The sequence below is a fragment of the Neolamprologus brichardi genome, chromosome 9, assembly GCF_056152115.1.
Source record: "Neolamprologus brichardi isolate AB-2024 chromosome 9, ASM5615211v1, whole genome shotgun sequence".
Lineage (NCBI taxonomy): Eukaryota > Metazoa > Chordata > Actinopteri > Cichliformes > Cichlidae > Neolamprologus > Neolamprologus brichardi.
The window spans coordinates 36,430,999-36,440,207 of record NC_142112.1 but is presented as its reverse complement, the minus strand read 5'-3'; the positions used below and the strand labels follow the sequence as shown (position 1 = coordinate 36,440,207).

General features: G+C 43.1%; 1 protein-coding gene across 1 annotated transcript; it reads left to right on the top strand.

Moving 5' to 3' along the window:
- On the top strand, nt 1-2,803 carry LOC102777910 (diamine acetyltransferase 1-like). Its single transcript, XM_006807928.3, has 6 exons — nt 1-238; nt 1,232-1,283; nt 1,364-1,444; nt 2,118-2,219; nt 2,297-2,337; nt 2,423-2,803. The coding sequence occupies exons 1-6, from the start codon at nt 176-178 to the stop codon at nt 2,597-2,599; spliced, it is 516 nt and encodes a 171-aa protein (XP_006807991.1). The 5' UTR covers nt 1-175; the 3' UTR covers nt 2,600-2,803.
- The last annotated feature ends 6,406 nt before the right edge of the window (nt 2,804-9,209 follow it).

Here is a 9,209-nt window from a genome sequence, read left to right as displayed (position 1 = left end):
CGGCAGCGACCCAGCCGAGGGCCAGTCGTACTGAATGTTTTATCTCGACGAGCGCGTCCGGACCAGAGGCTGACTGTGGGGGAAAAGCCACTGCGAGGCGAATGAAGAAACACCTAATCTTCCAATTTACATACAGAGGACTTCTGACGAAAGGGAAAAAAAGTAAAAGAAGAAAATGGAGTATAAATTACGAAAAGCTGAACCCCGAGACGTGCCTGATATATTACGACTGGTGAAGGTAGGCCTGTGGGATTAAAAAAACAAATACCGTTATGGGGATAAACGTAATTAATTTGATATGAAACGAGCAGGAATTCAACATAGCGGTCGAAAATGAGCTAAAGGGAACTGTTACGTGTTGCAATATCCGTTAGCTGTGGAAATCCGTTAACTAGCGAAACATCGGCAGGTGTGAGCTTTCCGGAGGATGTCCGAGTATGAGGTCAGAGCCGGAGGCCTCTCTTTACCGTCAGATGACTCAGAGCGGCCGGGTGTCTAAATATGGTCCGTCTGACGCGGAGTCCGTACCATAGCTGACCCCGACGCAGAAATGTTATTACAGTGGAGAAAAACAAAACAAGCTGACATCTGTAAAACCCCAGAGAGGGTGCCGGTTTGATCTGGAAACTGGTGGAGCCTATATTTAGCATCAGGGCGTTTAGGAGGCCTCTAATTTAAAGTTCACGTCATTTTCAGTTTACACAATAAACCTTTAAAGGACCTTATCGACTTTACTTGTAAACTTGGCTTTAAAAAATAAATAAAATTGGCTCCTTCTAGTTAATTCCACTTAACTTTTTGGCGTGTAAAGCCATTTTAAATAATTTTTCCCTTACAATTGTAAAAAGAAAAGTGGTTTTTTGTTTGTTTTTTTTGTTTTCAACCTCCCTCTTTTCTGGTCCTTTTAATGACCTTAATGTCAATTCGTTTCTTGTGAATTTGCTCATTCATTCACATTGAATAAAAAAGATTGATGGAAAAGATCTAAACATCTTAATCACCATAATGATGCTGACCAATTATTACAATGATTCGTTTGTGTTCTTCCTTAATAAATGTCTTGTCGCACAATAAAATGTTAGAATACTGGATAAGCTGCAGTGCTGCAATACACTTTGCTTGTTAAAGAACTTGAGCTCAAAACAAACAGGATTATGGACTAAATAAAAATGAAACGGCATCAGGAGCGCTGTGTCGCACTACGAATGACATCATTCCATTGTTGTTCCAGGAACTTGCAAAATACGAGGAGATGGAGCACCAGGTGACACTGACTGAGAAAGGTGAGTTTAAAGTCACCTGCACATGAATAAAAGACTCCTGCTCTGTTGTGTAAATAATTAAAGGTTGTGTTTGCCTGTAGAGCTCCTTGAGGATGGCTTCGGTGACACCCCGTTTTACCATTGCATCATCACTGAGATCCAAGGAGAGAAGAGCAGTGAAGGTACGAAACTCCACGGATCCTCTTTCTGGAGCAAAAACACTTGGAGGTTTTCAGCCTGAGGCTTAAATAGTTTCCCTCAGGAACCTTCAGGTTATCAGGTCACCTGATAAGGAGAGTAAATGTTTCCCACAGTCTGCTGAGACGCAGCGTTTCCACAGGGTGTGCATCCTGGTTTTGTAAATACAGGCCGAGAGTCAGACGCTCGCCTGCAGGTGTTAATCCCCCTGAACACGTTTATTTAATGAATGCATTGTTCTTCACGACGTAGCTTCCATTGAGAAGTACAGTTTGTGCCTGACCTGCAGCACCTCATCACCTGAGGCACCATCTGGACACATTCCCAGTGACTGTAGCGCAGACGCTCGTAAACGGTCTGATTAGGCCGAGAAAGTTCTGGCAGATTTCCCGCAAGAAGAAAGTTGAAGGTTAAAGCAGAAGTTTTCCTGCATGGAGCCATTCCTGGTGTTGCATTTATTTATTTTTGCCCAACTGTCTCTTTGTTCACATCTTAAACAAGATTTTTCCTCCACAGCTTCTAAGCCTGGTGTTATTCCCAAAACATGAAACATCAGCCCTGCTTTTATTTGCTCTGCATATATTTTATCCACATAATCTCAAGAATGAGATGTCTGGTTTCTAACAGCCTAACATGTTGGTCTGGTTCTCCCTGCAGATCCCAAGGTGGTGGGTTTCGCCATGTACTACTTCACGTACGACCCCTGGGTGGGCAAGCAGCTCTACCTGGAGGAGTTCTATGTGATGGATGAGTACAGAGGTAAAAACATCTCCATCTGTTTACATTCACTGCTGCTCTGCAGCTTCATTGATGGCCTGACTTGTTCCTTTCTGCAGGGCTGGGCATCGGGTCAGGGATCCTGCGGCACCTCAGTAATGTGAGTGTTTACGAACTAAAGTGCATCCTGACTTTGGCGGCTCTTTTGAGCGCACCAACCTAAACTCCTCTCAATCCTCTTGCAGCTGGCGATGAAGACGCGCTGCACCGGCATGATGTTCGTGGTGGCGGAGAACAACGAGCCGTCGGTCCAGTTCTACAAGCGCCGCGGTGCCGAGGACCTCTCTCAGGAGGAGGGCTGGAGGCTCTTCAGGTTCGACAAGGACAGCCTCGTCAAGATGGCCGCTCCATCTGAGGAATAAGAGGCCCGACCGAGCAGACGCGCCTCGGCTTTTCAGAAGAGTTCAGCTTTGAAACGCAGCATTTATCGCAGTAACCTGGTGCATTTAACCTGCATGTAGTTCGTAGTCTTAGTGAGGCTTTTGTCTAATCTGTCACAGAGTTACTCGTCTTTATTCAATCTTAAAATCACTTTTAGCTTTAAATAAAAACTGCTAATCGCACAACTGTGTCATTCTTCTGTTGATTACATACTTGCCTTTGATTGCACTTGAATTCATAGTTTCATTCACAGAATTCAAACTCATTAAAACTTTAACAGGTCACAGTGCAGGAGTCACTCGTGTCCTTCTGTTGAATCAAAGGAAGATTCTGACGTTAAAAGTTCTCCTGGTTTTTAGTCACTCATCCAGTCTGTGGCGCCGACCTTTACAGAACGTCTTTCTTTTGCCACTCAGGCCACCAAACAAAGACCTACAACTCTACTTTTTTTTTTTTTTTTTTGAAAAAGAAAAAAAAGAAACTAACTTGAGGGCTGGATCAGTGTCGTCAACACACAACTGTTACTAGCAGCCTGTCAGTGTTGGTCAAGTTACTTAAAAAAGTAATCAGTAACTAATTACTGATTACTTCCCCAAAAAAGTAATCCTGTTACTTTACTGATTACTTATTTTCAAAAGTAATTAATTAGTTTTTAAAAACACGATTTACAACCTGAATAGGTGATAAAGTGATAGATCTTTCAGCCCAATTCTACTTTTTCTGCATAATCATCATACAAAATGTAATCAAATGGAAAAGTCTCTTTTTAAAACTTGTTTTATTAGTTTTAATCTTTTAACTTTATGCATCAAGCAAAAATTTAATTATCTGCAACATTCTCTGACTGGAAGAAATTAATTTAACATTTAAACCTATTTTCTGCACATTCCAGCACATAAAATAAAATATTTTGTGTGTTTACACTCAGTCTTTCAAATAGATGCAAGTAAAACACAGCAGAAAATAAATAAAGTCAAAGACTAGCGGTCCTGTTGCTCTATTTTCACCTGTAAAGCAGGAGTGGGGTAGGCGGAGGTTTACCCTGGTGCAGGTGTGCAGCGGTCAGTGGAAGAATCCGCGAGTTTCTCTGTGAGTTTCCCATTACGTCGTAGCTACTCGGTGCTTGTTTGGAAGTTTAGGGGTTTTTTTGGCAACTACTTTTCTTCCCACGCACAATGGACACTAATGTTTTTGTCACTTTTTATGGAATCAAACTCAAAGTAAGGTCAGTACTTCCACGCTTTAAACGCTGCACGCTCATACTCTCTCTGCACTCGATATATGATCCATTGTTGATCTGCACACAGCTGTTGTCACGAACGTGGCACTCGCTTACGTCACTGTCATGAGACACTCTCGCAAAAAAAATCAGTTTTAGTAACGCAGTAACGCAGCGTTCCAACGGGAAAGTAACGGTAATCTAATTACCGTTTTTGCAATAGTAATCCCTTACTTTACTCGTTACTTGAAAAAAGTAATCTGATTACAGTCACGCGTTACTGCCCATCTCTGGTCACAAACACGTTGGTTTCCCTGTTTTAAGACTGAAAAATGCAAAAGCTGAATATTTGACCAGAATAAAATTGTATTTGCATTAACAAGGTGATTAAAGAGCTGATGGCTGTAAACTACACGACATATGAACCACATGTCCTTAAGAAACGAGAGCAAACGGGTCTGATCCAGAGATGAATCTAACGTTTAAATATTTGGGGAGCAAAACTGTGGCGGCTCTGTCACTGGGAGCTTAATGTCAGCCAGTAAGAGATGAATGAAATTATGAACACAGAAAAGCACCATGGTAACCTGACCCACCGTACGACACCATCTTGGAACATGTGATTCACAACAGATTTACTTTTCAGCTTGACCCCTGAATGCCAGGGCACTGAAAGCATACTTGAACGTGCTAGAGCAGAGTCATAGCACGGCCTTCCCAGAAGCCACATCAACATTACTGAAGCAGCGTGGGACCAAAAGGCCGGGCAGACGTTTTAATGTCCTTGAAGCAGCCCGGAGAATTATTCCTGAACAGTACAGAGCTGCAGGAGAGCACGACTGTGCAGCTTCTCACCCAGGTCATTGTCGTCCCACAGACCTGAGAAAAGAAAGAAAGTGGACTTCTTTAAACTTTCTTCTTCAGTTCTAAAAACAAAAGCGTCCCATCTGGAGGTGGTCGTTGATGATGGGTGTGGAGACAGGCGTGGGTCCTGAGGCCAGGTGTGACGGGATCTCGAGACTGCATCGTGGGTGGCAGCAGCGGTTTCTTTCCACGCCGTGGTGATGACACACACGATCAGAACGGAAGAAGCCTCCTGGATTAGCAGCGATCGTCTTCACTAACCTAACAAAGTCCAGCTGCCTTCTTCTTTAGAGCTCTTAAGGAGAGTTCAGCTGAGCTGGATGACAGCAGTCACACCAAACATTGACTTTAAAGCTCGTTAGAATGAATCCGCCTGTTCTTGCCTTGTTTACTGTATTTCACCTGTTTGCACTTAAAGCTTTTACACACAGGTTTGCAGCTCTGCAGTCATGTCGATGCTGCTGTGCTTCTGGGAAACGTTTGCAAGCAAAACTCTGAGATTAAAAAATGAATTCAGGTTTTTTGTTCTTGTTTGTGCAAGATAAAACCTGCAGTTCAAAAAATAGTGTTTTAATGTGAATGGAGCTCCTGCAAACACAAACAGTACACACTGTTACTGAAGCCCAGTGTGTCCACACATCCTCCGGTTTCAGTTTATCAGATGTTTTTGTGGAGCCTCGTTTGACTCATAAAACAGTCAAAGGCTGGACTGTGAACTCCTGTGGCTTTACGTATGTTTTAATAGTTTTCTGTAGCTCTTATCATAACTGGAGATTGTTCCAGAAGGAATCTCGTTGCCATAAAGATGTAGGGACCTGATAACGAAACAGTGAATGATGAAAAACAGTCGTGTCGTAAAGTTTAACCTCGCGGACGGAAACAGACGGTTATCTGTCTGCAGAGTTACTGTTCGCCTGTCAGCACAGGTTCAGCGTCTCCTCTGATTATGGCTGCAGGTCCTGCTTCAGAGCTTCCTCTGTGCTGTTTTAACAACTGAGCTCATCAGTCTCGTTTACGCTGATTTATTAAACGATATTTCTGGTTAAGCTTTCATCAGGTGGAGGAAATGCTTCTGCAGGTCAGTGAATTTATCCGTGACGCCCGTCAGGCCTCCGGGGCTGCATTTATGATCAAGTCCATCTAAAATCAGGTGAATCTGAGAAACTTCCCACCTTTGCTTTTCATATGCATCAACATAAGGATCCTTGTGTGGATAAATGCACTGTTTTTAAAGCTTAGCTGCACAGGTGCTGTGCTTCAGGGCTCCTCTTTGTGGTTTGTTTTGTTTATGTTACTGAATATAACCCCACGAGATGTCTTAGCTGGCTGGATTCAGACTTGTGCTGATATCATGAGAAGTCTGGAAAACCCTCTGACATCATTTAAAACCCGCTGACACAGCAGCACGCAGTTTTCCAGAATGTCTGTGCGGTGAGGTCATTTAACTCCGCGGGCCGGTTTCCTCAAAGTCTCAGACTCTGGGCCTTTAAAGGGAGGTTTGTTTGGGAAGCAGAGTGTAAGGAGCATAAAAGGAGAGGAGAAAACTTCCCCCTGAATAGTTTTGACTTCTTTTCCATCTCAGAGTCTCTTGATTTTTCCAGCTTCACTTCCAGCCGCCTGGTTTGAGAAGGCGCGCCCTCATCACCGGGCGGATTGAAACCACGCAGCTGTGTGTAATTACACTTTATGTGCTGCTGTGTGGGATTTAAAGCCCAAATCATTCAATCACACCCTGCACATGAGCGCTGACTCCCTCCAACAGAGCAGCGTCTGTTGCACCGCTACTCTACTGACCTCCTCCTGCACACAGCTCCTGAACACCACAACGTTTGCCCTCCAGTGTCTCATAATAAATATAATTAGTGTTATCATAGCAGTGATGCTGTGAACTACTCGTCATAAAACTAATTTAAGTTTAAGCAACAAGAACTATGTGGTTACATCTGATAAAATGATAAAAAGCAGCTCACATGTCTGAAATGTAACCTTCAGAGCAGCATGAACCTTTCAGCTCACTGCAGTACAAACACTGACTTCATCATGTGACTGTACTGTAACTGTACAGGAAGTAAGGGAACCAGAACAGGTCTGTGACTATCAGCTGGAAACTGTGGATTTATGGTCTGTTGCTACGATTCCACCGGGAAAATAGATCCTCTGAAGGGTTTCAGAAGTCCTGAAATGAAACACAAAGGAGTTGTATAAATATCACAGACGGCGAAGCGCGAGGAAGTGAGCGCTGAGGTAAAACAGATCTAAAAGCTGATACGAAGCGACGAGTGTAAACACAGGGCTAATTGAAACTAATAAGGGCAGAACGAGGAAAACAAAAGTCCAAAATAAAACAGGATGTGTGAGGACGAGGGATCGTTGTGACCTGAGCCGACAGGTCGTCTCTTTGTCCTCGTCTGCTTTTGTCTCATCTAATCAGCTGCTGAAGTGAATCAACCACAAACCCTGACGCTAAACTAACACACTGACACACAAGTTTGTGCTCTGTACTCTGAAACAATATGAAAAAGCTAGTTCAGCATTTAAAAACACACGTATACTAAACACGAGGGTTACAGGTGGAGAGAGCCTCACTCGAAGCTAATGAGACTAAAACACACATTTTCAGAGTCTCTGCACTTTAACTGACATCTGCTTTCTTTGTATTCGTCTCTGGCTTCCTTTAATCCGTCTGAACATGTGACGCAGCTCTGGGTTCATGCAGGTTTCCTCTTTGTCAGAAAAAACAACACGGCACTTTCAAGAAGCCAAATCATCTGATTTCTAACAAGCATGAGCTGAAATAAAAACCCAGCATGCGTCAGACAAACAGGAAGCGGCTGTGCTGCTGTTTGTGCTTTCTCTCTTCTTTCTCAGCTTTGAGTTCCTTCATTCTTATTCAGATGTGCGTAAACAACTTAACACATCATGCAACATGTAAGCTGTACTGCAGGGTCCCCAATCCCAGTCCATGAGGGCCGGTGTCCTGCAGGTTTTAGATCACCCTGGGTCAACACACCAGGCCTCTGGAGAACTTCAGGACATGTTGAGGAGCTAATTTATCCATTTAAATCAGCTGTGATGGATCAAGGACACATCTAAAACCTGCAGGGACCTGCCCTCGTGGACTGGGATTGGGGACCCTGCTGTACTGGATCACGGGCGTGTTTCTCACGGTCATTACTGGCTGCACAGCTCAGTGTCCTTTAATCTCATCAGTAACAAAGCCTCTTATCAGTTGCAGTACTGTTTTGACACTGCTCGAGGTTTTCCTGTTTTCTTGCAGGGTGTGAGCCTCTGCATGACACACGAATGTTTCACAGTCTGTCAGTTTCAGTTTCTTTTCAGGCATCAATGTCCAAACGCTTCGTTTTCAAGGAGAAATTGGGTGAAAAAAGCAACCAAATCTGGAAAAAGGAGCTTTGATCGATTTAAAGTATCTAAACTGTGAATCTGAGCCGTGAGCTGCAATCATGAGTGTTAAAATACAACAGTGATAGAAAAGTAATGAGACACAGAAGGAATCAGGGCTGGGATCTTTCCTATGCTTTAACCCAGGGGTGGAGAACTCCAGGCCTCGAGGGCCGGTGTCCTGCAGGCTTTAGATCAACACACCTGAATCACATGATCAGTTCATTAGCAGGCCTCTGGAGAACTTCAAAACATGTCGAAGAGCTCATTTAGCCATTTAAATCAGCTGTGTTGGATCAAGGACACATCTAAAACCTCCAGGCCCTCGAGGCCTGGAGTTCAACACCTGTGACCTGAAGCTGCAAATTTGGCTGCAAATTTTTAGCCTTGAAAATTTCATGTAGATATCGACGGGACTTAAAAATGCTAAAAGCATCGTGTTTTTTCATTACCTGTAATTTTGAAAATATAAAAAAGTACTGAGGTAAAGTTTTGCATGCCTCAGTTATAAATACCAAAGTTAGCGTAGCAATAAAACCAGCTTTTATTGGCTCTGTGAGTCTACAGCTTCATATCTGACCTGCTCACTTTGAATTGAGCAAACATGAGCTTCGACTTCACAGAAAGTCGAAGCTCATGTTTGCGTTTCTCATAAAACAGAAAAACATATTTCTCAAGAACTCGCGCAGCACTGTGGTCAGTGATGGTTTTGAAATCAACCCGACATGTTTGTTTTTGAGGGTTTGTGTTGCTGGTTTTACGTAACTGCAAAAACTAGAATCCACTCAAAAATACAAGGTCGATTTGATGTATTTCAAGTCAGATTTTGAGGGAAACATTAATTTGTTTAAAGCTTTTGCATAAAAAGAACTGCAATCGAAAGCAATCAAAATGATTATTCTCTGTATGAATAAATATGGAACTGCTTCAGTTTTATATTCGTCACATTTTATGGAGCCGCCCCGAGCAGCAGGAAGCACAGAGCTGATTTTAGACAGAAATGTAAACTTTGATCCGAGGCCTTTGATTGTTCAGCATCCCTGCTAAACATGCTGACGAGTCTGCAGCCTGAACGCTCAAACATCAAAGGATCAGAAACAGACGGC